General features: G+C 47.4%; 1 protein-coding gene across 20 annotated transcripts in view; it reads left to right on the top strand.

The window, feature by feature from the left end:
- The window catches only part of LOC126993702 (coronin-7-like), a 133,701-nt gene that overhangs the window by 97,065 nt on the left and 13,792 nt on the right, over nt 1-22,844 (top strand). For all 20 annotated transcript variants that reach the window (XM_050852872.1, XM_050852888.1, XM_050852887.1 and 17 more), the window contains 7 exons: nt 1-71; nt 6,234-6,404; nt 7,973-8,079; nt 9,740-9,868; nt 9,970-10,178; nt 11,920-12,058; nt 15,350-15,439. The exon at nt 1-71 is cut by the window's left edge and continues 43 nt beyond it. In XM_050852872.1, the coding sequence (XP_050708829.1) occupies nt 1-71; nt 6,234-6,404; nt 7,973-8,079; nt 9,740-9,868; nt 9,970-10,178; nt 11,920-12,058; nt 15,350-15,439 (916 nt within the window). The remainder of the gene's footprint in view (nt 72-6,233; nt 6,405-7,972; nt 8,080-9,739; nt 9,869-9,969; nt 10,179-11,919; nt 12,059-15,349; nt 15,440-22,844) is intronic.

Genomic DNA, 22,844 nt, shown 5'->3' on the forward strand with positions numbered 1-22,844 from the left:
CAAAACAACCCATATTGACAACTTACGAGACCTCAACCGGACCATTCCCAGCGAGAGTGATGGATTAGCAGGTCAGTGAGAGAGAGAGAGAGAGAGGAGGAGGAGGAAGAGGAAGGAGTAACAACATAAACATTAAAAGAAAAACACTAATAAGAAGAGGAAAGGGAGGAGGAGGAGGAGGAGGTTGCAAGGAGAAAGTATATCTATGTAGAAGGAAGAACCACATCAATCTATATTTATCTATGTAAGAAGAAAGACCTATCAATGTATTTATATATCTATCTATGTAAGGAGAAAGACCTACCAATCTATATACACCGGGTATTGGATATATGCGACTAACTTAACCCTTTCATTGGTAAACCCTTGCAGCGGGCGTTAGGCGTGTTTGATGGTGGCGCTAAATGCCGGCTGTGAGCTCCACCCGCACTCAAATCTCCCGCGTATGAGTGTGTTCCAGCACTAATTCTCACAACACAGCATTGCCAATTGAGTGTGTTCTTCGCTAAATTTGGTGGAAAATCATGTCAGCCCAGCGCGGCAAATCTACGGACGAGCAACTGGTGGATGTCCTTGCCCAATAAATAGCGGCATTTTTGCATAGCTTCACCGAGCACCTGACTGATTCTTTGACCAAATAGTTGTAAATATCGCAGTTCCCTCAATATGGCTGATCATCCCGCACGCACCGACGTAAGTGTTAACATTCAACACTCCCTGAACGTGCACAGCATACATAACCGACTCCTATAGATCTGGACCTCCTCTTTCCAATGGTGTTTTTGGTTTGTAGCTGTGATGAATAGTTTTTGAGATACAGAGGTTAAAAGAGACCCCCCATTGGGCTCCACGAGCGCGCCTGAAGGGATAGTCTCGTTGCCAGCGTTTAGCAATGAAAGGGTTAAATGTGCCAAGTTTTCGTTTTATGCGAGAAAAATTCGCTATTATGTGAGTAGCAGCGCACAGTACGGTTTACAGTGGTACGGTTTACAATGGTACGGTTTACAATGGTACGGTTTCCAATAGTACAGTTTACAATGGTACGGTTTACAATGGTACGGTTTCCAATGGTACGGTTTACAATGGTACGGTTTACAATGGTACGGTTTCCAATAGTACGGTTTACAATGGTACGGTTTCCAATGGTACGGTTTCCAATGGTACGGTTTACAATGGTACGGTTTCCAATAGTACGGTTTCCAATGGTACGGTTTCCAATGGTACGGTTTACAATGGTACGGTTTACAATGGTACGGTTTACAATAGTAAGGTTTCCAATAGTAAGGTTTCCAATAGTAAGGTTTCCAATAGTAAGGTTTCCAATAGTAAGGTTTCGGTTTTATACGGATTGTCATTGTTCATCCCTATTCCTGGGACACGGCACCTTGACTTCTGGCTGTTCCCTAAACTGAAAACAACCCTGAAAGGGAAGTGTTTTGAGTCACAAGAGGACATTGTGAAGGAAGCGCCGGCTGAGCTCTACACTATTACAGTTAAGGATTTCCAGAAATGTTACCAGCAGTGGCACCACCGCTGGGACAAGTGTGTCACTCCCAAGGAGAGGACTTTAAGGCTGATTAAATAGAATTTGTCAAATGTACAAAATTATTTATTTCTAAAGGTCTGATACATTTTGAACGCACCTCGTATATATGTGGAAGAACCTAGCAATCTATATACAGTAAACCCTCGATATAATGGACTAATTTTGGGGAACTTAGTCCGTCAACCCTTACATCACGGCTATCGTATATATAAGTGCGCTGCCACACGCCCCACCCGTACGGGGATCATATATACACTCATCACACTCTACGCTCCCTACGTTTCAAACATACCGCCAGTTCTTGACTCAGAAGAATGGTGGAGGCATCTGGCATCCATACACACTCTCCTTGGTCTCCAGCGCGCGGCCTACCGAAGGGCACAGATCATTTTCCACTTTTGCTCGGAATACATCTGGCATGTCTCGTGACGCGGCAGGCAGTTCCTCTGCTCCGGGCGGAAGTAGAGCGCTATGGTAGTGACATTGACTGAGGAGGGAGGGGCAAGTAGGTAGAGAGAGAGAGAGAGAGAGTGGGGTGCTTCCACGCGACACGTCACGGCCACGAGAAAATGTGCAATATTTTGGGCTGTCATAACTTACTTATTATTATTAGGAGAGAAGTTTCATTACTCCACCATATATACTACATGAATATACAGTTATTGCAAAGACACCATTTCCACCTCTTTTAAATGTCTAAGTTTTCCCCGTGCACACCATCCACAGAAATATATCGCCGCCTGTACTCTGAGCGTTGATGCCGAGAGTCCTTTCTGAGCGGCGGAAACTTAAAAATACACATAATAATACCGATGAAGCTAATAAACGTAGGTATATATTTCTTTTTATTGTGTATGGTGTCTGCTCAGGGGGCTGCATTTTTAAGGGTACCGGCAGAATTTTACAAGTTCACCTATTTCGCGCTGGTAGACGGAACGGTGGTTTTTTTTTTTGGTTTGGTAGTTTTTGTGGTATTGGTGTGCTGGATATCCCTTCACTGGTAGCCTGGTAACACACACTCCCAGGTCTTTCTCTGCCTCTGTGGTGGATAGTGGAGTGTTTCCCATGTGGTATTGGTGTGCTGGATATCCCTTCACTGGTAGCCTGGTAACATACACTCCCAGGTCTTTCTCTGCCTCTGGTGGATAGTGGAGTGTTTCCCATGTGGTATTGGTGTGCTGGATATCCCCTCCCACGGTGCATGACTACATTTCTCTTCATTGAATTATAGCAGCCACTTTTTCATCCGTTCCTGTAGCGTGGTGAGGTCTTCTTGTAGGAAATCCGCAGTCAATGTTTTAAGACTCATCTGGTGTAAATACTGTATACAGGGTGTCCCACGAGTTATGGTAAATACTTTGAGAGATGATATATCAGGTAATTCTAAGTGAAAATTACTCTATACACATATGCTCGTTTTTGCTTTATTATGCGAGAAATTGAGTGTTTAGGTGTGGCGGTTTGTGTGCTGGCGGGGGCTGCGGGGCCATGTTGTGTAGGGAGCAACAGCTGACTGACTGCCCGGGCGTGATGCCGCCAATCTGTAGCCTAGTGATAAACATTTGCATTTATTACAACATGGGGCTGCATTATCAACAAATAACACTTACTGAGTGACCAAATAAATTACTGTCTTGGGATAATCAAAGAAAAATACTCGAACTTAACAATGGAACAGTTAGAAAAACGCTTTATGCAGACATGGCAACTCACTGCGCTCACTGTGGGGCTGTGACAGTTGACACAGTGTAGTGTTTAAGCGCCAGTGTGATAACTCACCTTACAACAAGTGTTCAAAGTGAGCCTTCACACTCAATACACTTCCTTGCTCGATCCAGGACTGATGTCGTCACCCTCCTCAGCATTGGTCTGTTGTTCTTTATTTCCTGTGTCACTTCCTGGATCCGCTGAATTAGCTGTTCTCTTGAATGCGGTTTATTCTTGTACACCAAAGACTTCATGTGACCCCATAAGTAGAAATCCAGTGGTGTTAGGTCAGGGGATCTCGCTGGCCATTGCTGAGGCCTCCTCGACCAATCCACCTCTCAGGAAATAGCTGGTTGAGGTATTCCTTGACTCGTTTACTGGAGTGTGGTGGTGCACCATCCTGTTGTAGTATGAGATGTTCATAAATGTGTAGTGGAACTTCTGTCAGAAGGAGAGAAGCTCATCTCTCAAAAGTCATGGTAGGCGTCCCTGTTAGGCGCCCCTCGAAAATGAAAGGTCCAAGAAGTAGGTCATCCACAATGCCACACCAAACGTTTACGGAGAAGCGATGCTGGAAGTTGCTTTCAACAGTTTGGTGTGGATTTTCCTTTGCCCACCAGTGATCATTGTGAGTGTTTGTTACTCCGTGGCGTGTAAATGTTGCCTCGTCTGTGTACAGAATGTGGTTGCTGTGGTGTTGGTGTTGAAGGAGCCAGTGACAAAAATTCAGTCTCTTTTCATGGTCTTCTGGTTTTAGGTGTTGTGTTTTGTGTAAATGGTACGGGTGAAAGCCTTCTCTCCTCAGCGTGCGCCAAGCTGACATGCGTGTAACTCCCAGACGCGATGAAAGCCTCCGTGTGCTTATGCTCGGGCTTCTTAACCCCTAAAGGGCCGGAGGCGGCTATAGCCGCTTTTCCACGGAAGGGCCGGGGGCGGTTATAGCCGCTTTGCTTTTTTCGCGCTAAATTTATTTACTTTTCGGTAATTTTCGATGACCATTCGTTGGCAACACTGCCAGAGATATGTTTAGGCTACTGCTTCAGAATCTTGCCCGCTCTCACGATGGACAGGCGTACTGACACGGATTCTGACGCGTCCGATTTCCTGCCAGACCCTGCCGAGCCCAGCAGAGCAACACGAGAATGAGAAGAGTATGCTACAATGACTCCCAAACCACACATCACAAGACTGTGTTACATACAGAAAGCTTAGAGTATTGACTATATATAAGAATTAGAGCATGGGGGCATCCGTTTTCATTATGCACTAGTCAAGGCCACACAAAGCGAAGCATGAGCGGGCAAGAGCCTCGCTAACTCCAAAAGTCTCTCCTCTTCAACTCAATATTTCTCCAAAACCACAGCACATAGAAACGTTTTCATGCTTGATCTTGATCTTGATCTTGATGTCACAGGTGGCTCGGGATTTCTCCCCAGCCAGGCCTTTGTATCGGCAGCTCCTGTGAAGAGAAAACAAAAAAAAACATGCGGGAAGTCAATGTTCTCGGGTCAAGATATCATTCCCTACATCTTGCACGCCACATGCCCTCCAAGAACTCTTTCACTGCCTCAATCACTCGTCCACTCGTCTCTCCACTGAGCCCCAGCAGCAGCACCATCCACTCCCTTCCAGTCCTCCCGTTTACTCCACGTCCCATCTCGCTCAAAAACACATGCATCATCTTCGTTCTCTCCCTGTCATACTTCTTGCATTCCAGCACTACATGCTGCACAGTCTAAATCCACACCCCTGTCACACATCTGGCACACTTTGCTGCGGGACTCAGACCATCTATAGTTCCTTGCATTCACATCCAGACACTGCGCTCTAGCACGGAAAAGAAGATCACCTCCCAGGCTTCCCTCATACCACACCTCACACTTTGGGGCCTCTTTCTCCCTATACCAGTCGAGAGTTTCCTTTCTTTCCATCTCATTCTTCCACTTGCTCAATCCCTCATCTTTAACTGCCATATCTATCACATTCTTCCACTTTCTTACATCCCACTCAAACCCCTCTCCATTTCTGTTTGTTGATAATAATTAAAAAGAAGAAGAGTTGATGATGACTATGACGACAAAGTAATTTGTTATTGCATTGTAGTTCAGCAGAATCAAGTGTGTGAATATAGGCTATTTTCGGTGTTTGCTGCTGAGGTGCCGGTCCTGTGGATGTTGTAGATGACCACCCAGGCCGGCCCTTTAGGGGTTAATGCTGCTTGAACAACACCCCTACCTTCCTGTGCCTCTTCTGCACGCTCAGCTGTTGCAAGCACTCCCGGGAAAGTTCCAAAATCTCTTAGGTGCTGGAAAACTCGGCAAAATACTCTGCTGTCAGGATGTCTTCTGTCAGGATATTTTTGTCTGTATTCTTGTGCGGCAGCCCAGGAGCTACCGTTACAGAATCCGTAGATGAACATCATGTCTGAGTATTCAATATTAGTGAAGGTAAAGGGCATTTTCCAGAGGTTATTTCGATAAAGTGTAGTCAGGAAACACTTCTCAGTGCGGCGTTCTGTGCGCCTCAACAGACTGTCGGCATTCCTTGCTGTGAGTTGCCATGTCTGCATAAAGCGTTTTTTCTAACTGTTCCATTGTTAAGTTCGGAGTATTTGTTATTTGTTGATAATGCAGCCCCATGTTGTAATAAATGCAAATGTTTATCACTAGGCTACAGATTGGCGGCATCACGCCCGGGCAGTCAGTCAGCTGTTGCTCCCTACACAACATGGCCCCGCAGCCCCCGCCAGCACACAAACCGCCACACCTAAACACTCAATTTCTCGCATAATAAAGCAAAAACGAGCATATGTGTATAGAGTAATTTTCACTTAGAATTACCTGATATATCATCTCTCAAAGTATTTACCATAACTCGTGGGACACCCTGTATATATCTGTGTGAAAGGACCTACCAATCTATATATATCTGTGTAAGAAAACGAACCCCATGCATCTGTATAAATCTGTCTCCATTGCAGCCAACCGTCGCTGGGTCGCCGTGCCGCTGGGAGGGGGGGGTGGCCGCCTGGCACTCCTGGACCACACTGCCCCGGGGAGGGTGCCAGAAGGGGTGACGCCAAGTGTTGTCAACGGCACCAATGTCACGGATTTTGCCTTCGATCCCTTCAATGTCAACTCCCTGGCTGTCGGTAAGTAGTAGTAGTAGTAGTAGTAGTAGTAGTAGTAGTAGTAGTAGTAGTAGTAGAAGTAGTAAACTTAGAAATATCATAGAAGAATAGATTTAGTTTGACAAATAATAGAGAGAGAATATATAATAAGCATATTTTGAATTTTGAGTGTGTATTTAGCTAGTTGTATTTACCTACCTGTATTTACCTACCTGTATTTAGCTAGTTGTATTTAGCTAGTTGTATTTAGCTAGTTGTATTTAGCTAGTTGTATTTAGCTAGTTGTATTTAGCTAGTTGTATTTAGCTAGTTGTATTTACCTACCTGTATTTAGCTAGTTGTATTTAGCTAGTTGTATTTAGCTAGTTGTATTTAGCTAGTTGTATTTAGCTAGTTGTATTTAGCTAGTTGTATTTACCTACCTGTATTTAGCTAGTTGTATTTAGCTAGTTGTATTTAGCTAGTTGTATTTAGCTAGTTGTATTTAGCTAGTTGTATTTAGCTAGTTGTATTTACCTACCTGTATTTACCTACCTGTATTTAGCTAGTTGTATTTAGCTAGTTGTATTTAGCTAGTTGTATTTAGCTAGTTGTATTTACCTACCTGTATTTAGCTAGTTGTATTTACCTACCTGTATTTAGCTAGTTGTATTTAGCTAGTTGTATTTACCTACCTGTATTTAGCTAGTTGTATTTAGCTAGTTGTATTTACCTACCTGTATTTAGCTAGTTGTATTTACCTACCTGTATTTAGCTAGTTGTATTTACCTACCTGTATTTAGCTAGTTGTATTTACCTACCTGTATTTAGCTAGTTGTATTTAGCTAGTTGTATTTACCTACCTGTATTTAGCTAGTTGTATTTAGCTAGTTGTATTTACCTACCTGTATTTAGCTAGTTGTATTTACCTACCTGTATTTAGCTAGTTGTATTTAGCTAGTTGTGACATAGGGGCAAGGAGCCACACTCGCGCTGTCCCGTCTCCATATCCGCTCTCATCCAACTCTTCCTTAAAATCCTGAATGTGTCTTGCACAAACCACCTCCTCCTCCAGTCCATTCCACAGCTTCTGTTTGGGAAGCTAAACTTTTTCACATCTCGCCTACACGTGGTCGCCCTCAACTTCCTTCCATGTCCTCTCGTTTCTCTCTCGCTCCACACACACACACACACACAGGTCCTCTCTGTCCAGATTCTCCACCCCGCTGGCCACCCTGTACACCGCTATCAGGTCTCCTCTCTCTCTTCTTCTCTCCAGGGTTGTGAGCCCCATGCTATTGAGTCTCTCCTCGTACGTCCGATCCCTAAGCTCCGGTACCATCTTAGCTGCCACTCTCTGCACTCTTTCCAGCTTTCTTATGTTCTTCTTTTCGTGAGGAGACCAGACCACTGCTGCATACTCCAACCTTGGCCTTATCATTGCAACTGTTATTTTCTTCATCATCTCCTCGTCCAAATACACAAATGCCGTCCTTATGTTCCTCAGCAAGCTCCTCAGCAAGTCTCTCCTCCTCATAAGTCCGATGTGTGTGTGTGTGTGTGTGTGTGTGTGTCTATATATCTTATCTATCTATCCACCACCTTTTCAGCTTGTGACGATGGAAGGATCAACTTGTGGACCATCCCAGAGAGCGGACTGAAGGAACTGACTAACACACCCACTGACACTCTGACGGATCTCACTTCAAATGATAAGGTAAAACTACTACTACTACTACTACTACTACTACTACTACTACTAGGGGGCCTCGTGGTGCAGTGGTTAGCACACTCGGCTCACAACTGAGAGAGCCTGGGTTCGATTCCCGGGCGGAGTGGAAAAATTTTGGGGGCTTTTCCGATACCCTACGCCCCTGTCCACCCAGCAGTGAATGGGTACCAGGTATTAATTGGGGGTTGTGTCCCGTCTCCTGGGGTCTGTTTCCTTTTCCTGTAATTCCTTCCCCTTCTGTCTCTCTCTGGCATATGACCACAGATGTTGTGTCCTGTCTCCTGGGGTCTGTTCCCTTCTCCTATGATTCCTTCCCCTTCTGTCTCTCTCTGGCATATGACCACAGATGTTGTGTCCCGTCTCCTGGGGTCTGTTCCCTTCTCCTATGATTCCTTCCCCTCCTGTCTCTCTCCAGCATATGACCACAGAAGTTGTGTCCCGTCTCCTGGGGTCTGTTTCCTTCTCCTATAATTCCTAACCCCTTCTGTCTCTCTCCGGCATATGACCACAGATGTTGTGCTCACTAAACCAAACTTTACAACTTTCTACTACTACTACTACTACTACTACTACTACTACTACTACTACTACTACTACTGCTTCTAAGACACTCTCACACCAAAACCCTTAAACAACAACAACTACAACTTGCCCTAATAATACAGTTGTCCCTCAAACAGTTTGGTTTTATATGGATTTTCACGGAAGATCTTTTAGGATTTTTAAATTTCCCGCTCAATTGGATATTTAAAAATCCTTGAAAATCGAAAATGCACATACAACCAAAATCAAACCATTGGAAACTGTAATCATAACAACAACACTGGCAACACCAAAAACAAACACTCACAGCAACACAGCTCAACAAGGGCCACTTTCACAGTCACCCTGTTTGTTTTGATCGTTCCCAGCAAGTTTTCCTCCAATTTTCTCCCCTTTCCTCCAGTCCTTTCCTCTTTCCCTAGGTACCAAAATGAAGCTTGATCTTTCCTCTTTCTCCTCCTGGCTTCCTCATCTGCCTCCTCCTTTTCTTTTCCCTGCTATCTCTGTTTTTATCAGGGTCTCCATCTTGCTCTGATTGCCTTGTGTTCATCTCCCAGCAATTTTTCCTCCAATTTTCTCCCCTTTCCTCCAGTCCTTTCCTCTTTCCCTAGGTACCAAAATGAAGCTTGATCTCTCCTCTTTCTCCTCCTGGCTTCCTCATCTTCCTCCTCCTTTTCGTTTCCCTGCTATCTCTGTTTTTATCAAGGTCTCCATCTTCCTCTCACTGCCTTGTGTTTGTCTCCCAGCAAGTTTTCCTCCAATTTTCTCCCCTTTCCTCCAGTCCTTTCCTCTTTCCCTAGGTACCAAAATGAAGCTTGATCTTTCCTCTTTCTCCTCCTGGCTTCCTCATCTTCCTCCTCCCTTTCGTTTCCCTGCTATCTCTGTTTTTATCAGGGTCTCCATCTTGCTCTGACTGGGTTGTGTTCATCTCCCAGCAAGTTTTCCTCCAATTTTCTCCCCTTTCCTCCACTCCTTTCCTCTTTCCCTAGGTACCAAAATGAAGCTTGATCTTTCCTCTTTCTCCTCCTGGCTTCCTGATCTGCCTCCTCCCTTTCGTTTCCCTGCTATCTCTGTTTTTATCAAGGTCTTCCCTTCCCCCCAGGTAACAGTGCTGCGCTTCCACCCTCTGGCTACTGGAGTTCTGGCAGCTGTCACTTCAGGCCATGTGGTCAAGATCTGGGACACACAGCTGCCAAGGGTGACTCTGAGCCTGACCAATCATCCAGACCAGGTGAGGAGGAGGAGGAGGAGGAAGAAGAAGAAGGAGGGGAACTACTACTGTTACTACTACTACTACTACTACTACTACTACTACTTCTATTCTACTTGCAGATCTTCAGTGGGGCCTGGTCGGGATGTGGACGGCTATTTGCCACTCTTTGCCGCGATGGTTTTGTCCGAATCTACGAGCCAAGGAAGAGTTCAACGCCAGTTATGGATGGTGGCGATGGTGGTGGTGGTGGTGGTGGTGGTGGTGGTAGAGGAGGGAGGATACTGTGGGGCCCCAAGGATGAACTGCTCATCACCACTGGGTTCAACAGGTGAGGTGGGAACAGTTGATTGAAAGGAAGATAGAGGAAGACAGGAAGAGCAGGGCGAACTATGAACCTATAGCGTCGGGGACCATGTTTCTTAATGGTCCCTCCAAGCGAGAAAAATGAGAAAAAATCACCCCCACACAAACCATTTCATAATATATATCAAAGCATTTGTGATCAGTTTACATATCATCTATTTTTTGGGGTTTAAATCATGGCACAAATTTGGCCCGTCGCTGCTATACGGTAAAGCCACAAATTTGGCCCGTCGCTGCTATACGGTAAAGCCACAAATTTGGCCCGTCGCTGCTATACGGTAAAGCCACAAATTTGGCCCGTCGCTGCTATACGGTAAAGCCACAAATTTAGCCCGTCGCTGCTATACGGTAAAGCCACAAATTTAGCCTGTCGCTGCTACACGGTAAAGCCACAAATTTGGCCCGTCGCTGCTATCAGGTTAAGCTTCATTACATACCCTCGTACCTTGGCTCAGAACAATGGTGGGCGGCTTAACCCAGTAGTGGTAGCAGCGGGGACCATGTTTCTTAATGGTCCCTCTAAGCGAGAAAAATGAGAAAAAATCACCCCCACACAAACCATTTCATAATATATATCAAAGCGTTTGTGATCAGTTTACATATCTATTTTGGGGGTTCAGATCCTATTCTCCGGGTTGTCTCTGTAAGAAACGATCCTAAGTGGAGGAGGTCATGGGGGTGCCCACAGAGTTCCTGGCTTGAGCAAGGTGATAGATCCTGCAGGGAGGTACTCGGGGTGGGAAGGGGGCCGGCAGGGAGACTGGGCTTGGCGTTGTGGGCTGGGAGGAGCAACACGCCCCCTGTAATTGAAGTGTTGGTGATGGGGAAGATTAGGGTTGGTATTACAAGACAATTTCGCTTCTCAAATCAGTTATTTCTGAAGGTCAAAGAGCGGGTCAGTCGGGTTCTAATGAGCGCTTCTTCAGGTTCATGGTACAGAGGAAGGGTCAAACTACCACCAGGGTCATAAAACTACCCCTGGAAATGCCCAGAACTCCTAGGAAAGCTTTGTTAAATATGTGTTTCTTCAGGTTCATGGTACAGAGGAAGGGTCAAACTACCACCAGGGTCATAAAACTACCCCTGGAAATGCCCAGAACTCCTAGGAAAGCCTTGTCAAATATGTGTTTCTTCAGGTTCATGGTACAGAGGAAGGGTCAAACTACCACCAGGGTCATAAAACTACCCCTGGAAATGCCCACAACTCCTAGGAAAGCCTTGTCAAATATGTGTTTCTTCAGGTTCATGGTACAGAGGAAGGGTCAAACTACCACCAGGGTCATAAAACTACCCCTGGAAATGCCCACAACTCCTAGGAAAGCCTTGTCAAATAGGTGTTTCTTCAGGTTCATGGTACAGAGGAAGGGTCAAACTACCACCAGGGTCATAAAACTACCCCTGGAAATGCCCAGAACTCCTAGGAAAGCCTTGTCAAATAGGTGTTTCTTCAGGTTCATGGTACAGAGGAAGGGTCAAACTACCACCAGGGTCTAAAAACTACCCCTGGAAATGCCCACAACTCCTAGGAAAGCCTTGTCAAATACGTGTTCTTGGGCAACGAAATATCTTATAATACGACATTAGGTTTTAGCATATGGAGATGACTTGTGTGCTTAGATTCCTGATGAGATATGTATACTTGAAGATTTTATGCATTACTACTACTACTACTACTACTACTACTACCACTGGTCCTACTATCACAGGGTATCGGAGAGGCAGATCAGCGTTTACAGCATCAAGGACATCAGCAAGCCAGTCACCACTATCGGCATCGACGTTAGCCCAGCAATCTTGACACCATATTTTGATCCTGATTCTGGAGTCCTGCTGACCACTGGAAAGGTGAGAGAGAGAGAGAGAGTCACCCCCCTAACACTATTGCTATTACCACTAGTATAGACGCTTCATTCCGTCAGGCCACTCGCGAACGTAGATATGGCGCCTTTGCATTGCGAGTTCGTGATTGCGTGAATATCAACTCTATTTTTTCAGTGCTATATTTAAATGTTTGCGTATACAAAAAAAACTCAAGCCATTGTATATGAAGCACACACAGAAGACTTTCATCGATAGTTACCATACAAGTACACGAAGGAACAACTTGTATGTCAAACAGTATGGTCTGATCATGCTCAAATGGTCCCTAGCCTTTCAGATGCTAATGTTTCATCTCATTAAGGAATACGCTACATAACTTAAGTGACATATGACCCTGCAAATGTCTATACGTAAGGAATTTTGACGTGTTGCATGTAATAAATAACATGGGTAGCCTAATATTTGAAAAGGGGGCTTCGTGGTGCAGTGGTTAGCACACTCGGCTCACAACCGAGGGAGTTCGATTCCCGGGCGGAGTGGAAAAATTTTGGGGGCTTTTCCGATACCCTACGCCCCTGTCCACCCAGCAGTGAATGGGTACCAGGTATTAATCGGGGGCTGTGTCCCGTCTCCTGGGGTCTGTTCCCTTCTCCTATGATTCCTTCCCCTCCTGTCTCTCTCTGGCATATGACCACAGATGTTGTGTCCTGTCTCCTGGGGTCTGTTCCCTTCTATGATTCCTTCCCCTTCTGTCTCTCTCCGGCATATGACCACAGATGTTGTGTCCCGTCTCCTGGGGTCTGTTCCCTTCTCCTATGATTCCTTCCCCTTCTGTCTCTCTCTGACATATGACCACAGATGTTGTGTCCCGTCTCCTGGGGTCTGTTCCCTTCTCCTATGATTCCTTCCCCTTCTGTCTCTCTCTGGCATATGACCACAGATGTTGTGTCCCGTCTCCTGGGGTCTGTTCCCTTCTATGATTCCTTCCCCTTCTGTCTCTCTCTGGCATATGACCACAGATGTTGTGTCCCGTCTCCTGGGGTCTGTTCCCTTCTCCTATAATTCCTTCCCCTTCTGTCTTTCTCTGACATATGACCACAGATGTTGTGTCCTGTCTCCTGGGGTCTGTTCCCTTCTCCTATGATTCCTTCCCCTTCTGTCTCTCTCTGGCATATGACCACAGATGTTGTGTCCCGTCTCCTGGGGTCTGTTCCCTTCTATGATTCCTTCCCCTTCTGTCTCTCTCTGGCATATGACCACAGATGTTGTGTTCCGTCTCCTGGGGTCTGTTCCCTTCTCCTATGATTCCTTCCCCTTCTGTTTCTCTCTGGCATATGACCACAGATGTTGTGTCCTGTCTCCTGGGGTCTGTTCCCTTCTCCTATGATTCCTTCCCCTTCTGTCTCTCTCTGGCATATGACCACAGATGTTGTGTCCCGTCTCCTGGGGTCTGTTTCCTTCTCCTATGATTCCTTCCCCTTCTGTCTCTCTCTGGCATATGACCACAGATGTTGTGTCCTGTCTCCTGGGGTCTGTTCCCTTCTCCTATGATTCCTTCCCCTTCTGTCTCTCTGGCATATGACCACAGATGTTGTGTCCTGTCTCCTGGGGTCTGTTCCCTTCTCCTATGATTCCTTCCCCTTCTGTCTCTCTCCGGCATATGACCACAGATGTTGTGTCCCGTCTCCTGGGGTCTGTTCCCTTCTATGATTCCTTCCCCTTCTGTCTCTCTCTGGCATATGACCACAGATGTTGTGTCCCGTCTCCTGGGGTCTGTTCCCTTCTCCTATGATTCCTTCCCCTTCTGTCTCTCTGGCATATGACCACAGATGTTGTGTCCCGTCTCCTGGGGTCTGTTCCCTTCTATAATTCCTTCCCCTTCTGTCTCTCTCTGGCATATGACCACAGATGTTGTGTCCTGTCTCCTGGGGTCTGTTTCCTTCTCCTATAATTCCTTCCCCTTCTGTCTCTTTCTGGCATATGACCACAGATGTTGTGTCCTGTCTCCTGGGGTCTGTTTCCTTCTCCTATGATTCCTTCCCCTTCTGTCTCTCTCTGGCATATGACCACAGATGTTGTGTCCCGTCTCCTGGGGTCTGTTCCCTTCTCCTATGATTCCTTCCCCTTCTGTCTCTCTGGCATATGACCACAGATGTTGTGTCCCGTCTCCTGGGGTCTGTTCCCTTCTCCTATGATTCCTTCCCCTTCTGTCTCTCTCTGGCATATGACCACAGATGCTGCGCCGACTAAACCAAACCTTCCTACTTTTTCTAATATTTGAAGCAGCCTAGCATTGCATTCAACAGCTATACTCTTACATGTTATTTATGCTATTAATCACTATGTACATGCAGTAAATTATTAAAGGTAAAGGTAAGGTTGGGGGCATACGCTGTAGGAGTGCGTGGCCTCGGTGCTCATCTCCGTGACGTTGGCCCCTGAGCCTGTGGTAGGAGGGAGCCCATTACCCCAGGACACAGGGTCACCACAGTTTACCTTCCCCAGGTCTCCCCCAGGCACCCATTTATCAACCAGCCCAAGAGGGAGGATGAACAGCTGGGTGAGCCTCATGCCGTCTGCCCGGGCCTGCGGAGTAGAAGCCAGGCACACTAACCACTAGACCACGGAGGCGTATTATTAAGATGCCCTTTATATGCACATACCGGAAATGAGCTGCCAATCAAAGAACTTGGAAAAACAGACATCGTTCGAGCATGGTGTCATTATGTTATCTGATACACTGCTGTCTTTTCACTCGCTTGTGTGTTAAATTATCCATGCAAAGGACCGAGTTGTTTTTTGTAGACATAAACATTCAAATATATCATTGAAAAATAAGCTTGAAAGTCTATCACAACCGTTGGTTTTCACGCATTCACGAACTAGAAATGCGCAGGTCCCACATCACCTAAAATTCCCGCTCCGCAAGTGCCCAGACGGAATGAAATGGATGGTGGCTGAGTGGTAGTGTGCTGGGCCCACATTCACCGCGTGATGGACGACGCGGGTTCGAATCCCCCACGCTACCACCTGGGATTTTTCAGTCACCGCCGAGTGGCTTAAAACTACCCACATGCTGTCCTGAAGACCACCCATCAACCCGGACTCTGGATTCTAGGATTAAAGATGAGCTCTGGGAGGGCAGCATGAACCAATGCAACATGGCGCCACTATAAACACTTGCCTGCGCCATGACGGGCTGGGGCTGACTACCATCCAGGCCCCTCAAGCAAGCCTACCAGCACAATAGGCGGAGACGTAAAATAAATAAATAAATAGATTAATAAATATTACTAATGCTGCTTGTCTTTCCAGGGTGACTGTACAATCTATGCTCATGAAGTGGGGCTGGATTTCCCGCACCTCTTCCCCTTAACACACCACAAAGCAACCACTGTTCACCAGGTAAGTGTGTGTGTGTGTGTGTGTGTGTGTGTGTGTGTGTGTGTGTGTGTGTGTGTGTGTGTGTGTGTGTGTGTGTGTGTGTGTGTGTGTGTGTGTGTGTGTGTGTGTGTGTGTGTGTCTGTGTGTGTGTGTGTGTGTGTATTGGGGTGTTTCCTTCCACTGTCTTTCCTTCCTTCCTTCCTTCCCTCCCTCCTTCATTCCTTCCTTCCCTCCCTCCTTCATTCCTTCCTTCCTTCCCTCCCTCCTTCATTCCTTCCTTCCTTCCCTCCCTCCTTCATTCCTTCCTTCCCTCCCTCCTTCATTCCTTCCTTCCTTCCCTCCCTCCTTCATTCCTTCCTTCCTTCCTTCATTCCTTCCTTCCTTCCTTCATTCCTTCCTTCCTTCCCTCCTTCATTCCTTCCTTCCTTCCTTCATTCCTTCCTTCCCTCCCTCCTTCATTCCTTCCTTCCTTCCTTCCCTCCCTCCTTCATTCCTTCCTTCCTTCCCTCCCTCCTTCTTCCTTCCTTCCTTCCTCCCTCCTTCATTCCTTCCTTCCTTCCTTCCCTCCCTCCTTCATTCCTTCCTTCCTTCCGTCCCTCCTTCATTCCTTCCTTCCTTCCCTCCCTCCCTCCTTCATTCCTTCCTTCCTTCCCTCCCTCTTTCCTTCCTTCCTTTGTTCCTTCCTTCCTTCCTTCCTCCATCCCTCCGTCCTTCCCTCCCTCCTTCCCTCCTTCCTTCCTTCCTTACTTCCCTCCCTCCTTCCTTCCTTCCCTTCATCCCTCCCACCTTCCCTCCTCCTTCCTTCCTTCCTTCCTTCCTTCCTTCCCTCCCTCCCTCCTTCCTTCCATCCCTCCCTCCTTCATTCCTTCCTTCCTTCCTTCCATCCCTCCGTCCTTCATTCCTCCCTCCTCCTTCCTTCCATCCTCTCCTCCTTCCTTCCTTCCTTCCTTCCATCCCTCCGTCCTTCATTCCTTCCTTCCTTCCTTCCTTCCTTCCCTCCCTCCCTCCTTCATTCCTTCCTTCCTTCCTTCCCTCCCTCTCTCCCTCCCTCCTTCCTTCTTTCCTTCCTTCCTTCCCTCCCTCCTTCCTTCCTTCCTTCCTTCCTTCCTTCCTTAATTCCTTCCTTCCTTCCTTCCTTCCTCCCTTCCTTCCTGCCTTCCTTCCTTCCCTCCTTCCCTCCTTCATTCCTTTCTTCCGTCCTTCCTTCCCTCCGTCCTTCCTTCCTTCCTTCCTTCCTTCCTCCCTCCTTCCATCATTCCTTCCTTCCTTCCTGCCTCCCTCCTTCCTTCCTTCCTGCCGTCCCTCCTTCCTTCCTTCCTTCCTTCCTTCCTTCCCTCCTTCCTTCCTTCCTTCCTTCCTTCCTTCCTTCTTCCCTTCCCTCCTTCCTTCTTCCCTTCCCTCCTTCTTATCTCCCTTCCTTCCTTCCTTCCTTCCTTCCCTCCCTCCTTCCTTCCTTCCCTCCCTCCTTCATTCCTTCCTTCCTTCCTTCCCTCCCTCCTTCATTCCTTCCTTCCTTCCCGCGAGTAAATGGGGCCGTAGATCCACCGTGGATGACCAGAGAAATAAAAAGGGCAGTAAACCTAAAAAAAAGGAATTATAATTTGATGAAAGAGAATGCTACGGCCGAAGCCAGCACACAGTACCACAACAGCCTCAGAGCTTGTCGCACCCTTATTCGGAGTAAGCGCAACTATGAAAAGCAAATAGCGCGAAATCAAAACTAACTCCAAGAAATTCTTCCGTACATAAGATCGAAAAAAGAAAGTAAAATCAATATTGGTCCCCTGACAGACGAGACTGGATCTGTAACTCAGGACAGTAAACAGATGGCCAGAATCCTCAACAGTAACTTCGCATCCGTATTCACAGTCGAGGACATCGAAACCATTCCCGAGAGCCCTGCCCCGCCAAGTGAGATCACGCCGCTGAAATTGACTCAATATCGACCAAGTAAAAAAGTATGGACAAACTCGACACGAACAAGTCAGCGGGACCCGACAGTTTGTCCCGCGGTTATTAAAGAGCTTAAACAACAAATACTTCAACCACTCACTACCATATTCAACCGGTCAGTTCAACTAAACAAGGTCCGGAAGACTGGAAGATGGCGAGCGTAACACCGATTTTCAAAAGGAGACAAAAGCGTTGCATTAAACTACAGGCCCATAAGTTTGACATCAGTGGCAGGAAAATACTGAAAAGATTATTAGAGATAAACTTGTTAAGTTTCTAGAAAACAATAATGTAATCTCCGACACCCAGCATGGCTTCAGAAACAAGCGCTCCTGCTACAATTTATTAGACTTCTTCCAAGGTATATATAAGAACTGGGATGCCCACATCCCCAGTGATATTATATACCTGGACTTTCAGAAAAACCTTCGACAAGGTACCGCCTGACGACTCCTTAGAAACTGCACTCGGCGGGCATCGGAGCCAATCTGATCGCGTGGATAAGAGATTGGCTCACCGACAGAAAACAACAGTACTACTCAGCGGACAGCCTTCCGATTGGCTTCCAGTCACTAGTGGAGTGCCTCAAGGGTCAGTGCTGGGACCCATTCTCTTCATCATATATCAATGACCAGAATCAGGACTGAAATCCACAATATCAAAATTTGCTGATGACACTAAGGTGGGGAAAGGCCCTCACAAAGACCGACTCGAAATCATTCAGAAAGACCTCAATCACATTATCGAATGGTGGAAAAATGGCAAATGTCTTTTAATGTTGACAAATGCAAAGTCATGCACATTGGGTCCCAAAATAGTAACCACACATACATCATGAATGGGAGACCTCTGCAAGCGATGCAGGAGGAAAAGGATCTTGGAGTCACTATCAGCAGTGACCTGAAACACGCGAATCACTGTAAAAAGCATACAACAAGGCCAACATTGTGCTCGGGTTCATAGCGAGGAACCAGTGTAAAACACCAGGCGTGATGCTATCCTTGTATAATTCCATGGTAAGACTGCACCTCGGTATGCAGTACAGTTCTGGTCTCCTAATTACAGAAAGGACATTGATTTACTGGAAAAGGATTCAGCGGCGCCACGAAAATGATACCAACCTTAAGGGCTCAACCGTGCGAGAGCGACTCAAGCGACTCAATCTCTTTACATTGGAGAAAAGACGCCTACGAGGAGATATGATTCAAGTCTTCAAGTATCTGAAAAAATTCAATAACGTCGATTACTCCAATTTCTTTGAATTGCAAACCAACCTAAGAACTAGAAATAACGGTTTAACCATTCAGTCTAGTCGATGTAACACAGACATCGGAAGGAGTTTCTTTTCAAACCGAGTCATCCGTCACTGGAACAATCTTCCTTCAGAAGTAGTAAATGCGAATACTATCAACTCCCTCAAATATAGAATCGACCGTCACTTCGCTGCGTCGGGAGTAAACTGAATATTGAGTTGCTTTCATCTACTCCTCAATGTCGAGGTGCTTTCATCTGCTCCCCAGGCCCCAGGCTGTCGAGCAGATTAAATCACCAAAGTGGGCAACCTCGTAATGAGCCAATAGGCTTTCTGTTGCCTGCGTTTCCATGTTTCCATGTTTCCTTCCCTCCCTCCTTCATTCCTTCCTTTCCTCCCTCCTTCCTTCCCTCCCTCCTTCCTTCCTTCCCTCCTTCCTTCCTTCCTTCCTTCCTTCCTTCCCTCCCTCCCTCCCTCCTTCCTTCCTTCCTTCCTTCCTTCCTTCCTTCCTTCATACCTTCCTTCCTTCCCTCCCTCCTTCCTTTCTTTCTTCCTTTCTTCCCTCCTTCCTTCCTTCCCTCCCTCCCTCCCTCCTTCATTCCTTCCTTCCTTCCTTCCCTCCCTCCCTCCCTCCCTCCTTCCTTTCTTCCTTCCTTCCTTCCCTCCTTCCTTCCTTCCTTCCCTCCCTCCCTCCCTCCCTCCTCCTTCCTTCCTTCCTTCCTTCCTTCCTTCCTTCCCTCCCTCCGTCATTCCTTCCTTCCTTCCATCCTTCCTTCCCTCCCTCCTTCATTCATTCCTTCCTTCCTTCCCTCCCTCCTTCATTCATTCCATCCTTCCTTCCCTCCCTCCCTCCCTCCTTCCTCCCTCCTTCCTTCCTTCATTCCTTCCTTTCTTCCCCTCCTCCTTCCTTCCTTCCTTCCTCCTTCCTCCTCCCTCCTTCCTCCTCCTTCATTCCTTCCTTCCTTCCTCCTCCTCCTTCCCTCCTTCCCTCCCTCCTTCATTCCTTCCTTCCTCCTTCCCTCCTCCCTCCTTCCTTTCTTCCTCCCTCCTCCCTCCTTCATTCCTTCCTTCCTTCCCTCCTCCCTCCTCCCTCCTCCTCCCTCCTTCCTTCCCTCCCTCCTCCCTCCTTCATTCTTTCTTCCTTCCTTCCTCCCTCCTCCTTTCTTCCCTCCTCCTTCATTCCTTCCTTCCTTCCCTCCTCCCTCCTTCCTCCCTCCCTCCTTCATTCCTTCCTTCCCTCCTCCTTCCCTCCTCCATCCTTCCTTCCTTCCTTCCTCCCTACCCTCTTTCCTTCCTTCCTTCCTTCCTTCCTTCCTTCCTTCCTTCTCCCTCCCCTCCTCCCTCCTTCCCTCTTTCCCTCTTTCCTTCCTTCCCTCCTCCTTACTTCCTTCCTCCATCCTCCCTCCTTCCTTCCTTCCCTCCTCCATCCTCCCTCCTTCCTTCCTTCCTTCCCTCCGTCCTTCCTTCCTTCCTTCCTTCCTTCCTTCCCTCCTTTCTTCCCTCCTTCCCTCCTTCCTTTCTTCCTTTCTTCCATCCTTCCTTCCATCCTTCCTTCCTTCCCTCCCTCCCTCCCTCCCTCCCTCCCTCCCTCCTTCCTTCCTTCCTTCCTTCCTTCCTCCATCCTTCCTCCTTTCTTCCTTCCCTCCCTCCCTCCTTTCTTCCCTCCTCCTCCATCCTCCCTCCTTCCTTCCTTCCCTCCCTCCCTCAATCCTTCCTTCCCTCCCTCCCTCCTTCCCTCCTCCCTCCCTCCCTCCATCCCTCCCTCCTTCCTTCCTTCCCTCCCTCCCTCTTTCCTTCCTTCCTTCCCTCCTCCTCCTTCCCTCCTCCCTCCTCCTCCCTTCATCCTCCCTCCTTCCTTCCTTCCCTCCCTCCTCTTTCCTTCCTTCCTTCCCTCCTCCTCCTTCCCTCCCCTCCCTCTCTCCTTCCCTCCCTCCTCCTCCCTCCATCCCTCCCTCCTTCCTTCCTTCCCTCCCTCCCTCCTTCCCTCCCTCCATCCCTCCCTCCATACATCCCTCCTCCCTCCTTCCCTCCCTCCCTCCCTCCCTCCTTCCCTCCCTCCTTTCTTCCTTCCTCCCTCCTCCATCCTCCCTCCTTCCTTCCCTCCCTCCTTCCTTCCTTCCTTCCCTCCCTCGCTCCTTCCGTCCGTCCATCGCTCGCTCCTTCGTTCCTTCCCTCCCTCCCTCTTTCCTTCCTTCCTTCCCTCCCTCCATCCCTCCCATCCCTCCCTCCTTCCCTCCCCTCCCTCCTCCCTCCCTCCATCCCTCCTCCTTCCTTCCTTCCCTCCTCCCTCTTTCCTTCCTTCCTTCCCTCCTCCTCCATCCCTCCCTCCATCCTTCCCTCCTTCCTCCTCCATCCCTCCCTCCTTCCTTCCTTCCCTCCCTCCCTCTTTCCTTCCTTCCTTCCCTCCCTCCCTCTTTCCTTCCTTCCTTCCCTCCCTCCCTCACTTGCAAAGTATCAAAATTTGCTGATGACACAAAAATTGCTAGTAAAGTAACTGCGATACTCGACGAAGAAGCTTTACAATCAGATATAGATCGACTTGCACGTTGGGCCAATCAATGGCAAATGAAATTTAACTTTGACAAATGTAAAGAGTTGCACATCGGAAAAATAACAATCGCGTTGATGCGTAATGAATGGCCAACAACTTTCTGCAGTAAGTAAAGAAAAGGATCTTGGAATCACTATATCAAGCGATTTAAAGCCCGGTCAGCATTGTTCAGAGGTAGTTAAAACTGCAAACAAATTGCTTGGCTTCATCGGACGAGTCTTTAATAATAAATCGGAAAAAGTAATTTTAAAACTGTATAATTAGTTGGTTCGACCCGTCTAGAGTACTGTGTACAGTTTTGGTCTCCCTACTACAGAAAAAGACATAGAAAAAGTTGGAGCAGGTCCAGCGAGTAACAAAGATGATTCTAGGTTGAGAAATTTGTCATATGAACAAAGGCTTAAAGTAAATTTATTCAGCCTATCAAAGCGAAGAATGCGAGGCGATCTAATAGAAGTGTTTAAAATGTTCAAAGGATTCAGTGATATTAATGCGGAAGATTACTTTACAATTGATCGATCAAATAGAACAAGAAGAAATCACAATTTGAAGATAAGTGGTAAAGATTCTCGCCATACCGAAGCTAAACACTTCTTCTTCAATCGAGTTGTTAATGTTTGGAACTCTCTACCCTGTGATGTCGTTGATAGTACAACAGTTACGGCCTTCAAGAACAGATTAGACAAGTGTTTTGAATCCAACCAGCAACTAAGATATTACTCATTGTCGTAATAACGTTAAGTTCTTTGGAATACTGGTGTCCTTGTCCGCTTTTATTGCCCGGTTAGTGGTAGCAGTAATGGTAGTTCTTTCCTCTTTCCTACATAAATTCCATGCAGTTTTTCCATGCTGCATGGTTCTTTTTCCTTTCCTGCCAGCTTTGGCTGGAGGGATGGGGGGGTGGGGAGGAGCCTTCGCCTTTGCTGTCCTTCATCTTCCACCTTGGATTAGATAGTTAGTGTAGCTTGTCACAAACAGCCTCGTAAGGACCGGCAGGTCTGCTGTTTTCGTTCTTCCTTTGTGTTCCTTTGTGTTGTGTTCCTTCATTCCTTCCTTCCCTCCCTCCTTCCTTCCCTCCCTCCTTCCTTCCTTCCTTCATTCCTTCCTTCCTTCCCTCCCTCCCTCCTTCCTTCCTTCCTTCCCTCCCTCCTTCATTCCTTCCTTCCCTCCCTCCCTCCTTCCTTCCTTCCTTCCTTCCCTCCCTCCTTCATTCCTTCCTTCCCTCCCTCCCTCCTTCCTTCCTTCCTTCCTTCCTTCCTTCCCTCCCTCCTTCCTTCCTTCCTTCCTTCATTCATTCCTTCATTCCTTCCTTCCTTCCTTCCCTCCCTCCTTCCTTCCTTCCCTCCCTCCTTCATTCCTTCCTTCCTTCCCTCCCTCCTTCCTTCCTTCCTTCCTTCCTTCCCTCCTTCCTTCCTTCCTTCCTTCCTTCCTTCCTTCCTTCCTTCCTTCCCTCCTTCCTTCCTTCCTTCCTTCCTTCCTTCCTTCCTTCCTTCTTCCCTCCTTCATTCCTTCCTTCCTTCCTTCCTTCCTTCCTTCCCTCCCTCCTTCCTTCCTTCCTTCCCTTCTTCCCTCCTTCATTCCATCCTTCCTTCCTTCCTCCCTCCTCCCTCCTCCTTCCTTCCTTCCTTCCTTCCTTCCTTCCTTCCCTCCCTCCTCCTCCTCCCTCCTTC

The sequence above is a fragment of the Eriocheir sinensis genome, unplaced genomic scaffold, assembly GCF_024679095.1.
Source record: "Eriocheir sinensis breed Jianghai 21 unplaced genomic scaffold, ASM2467909v1 Scaffold656, whole genome shotgun sequence".
Lineage (NCBI taxonomy): Eukaryota > Metazoa > Arthropoda > Malacostraca > Decapoda > Varunidae > Eriocheir > Eriocheir sinensis.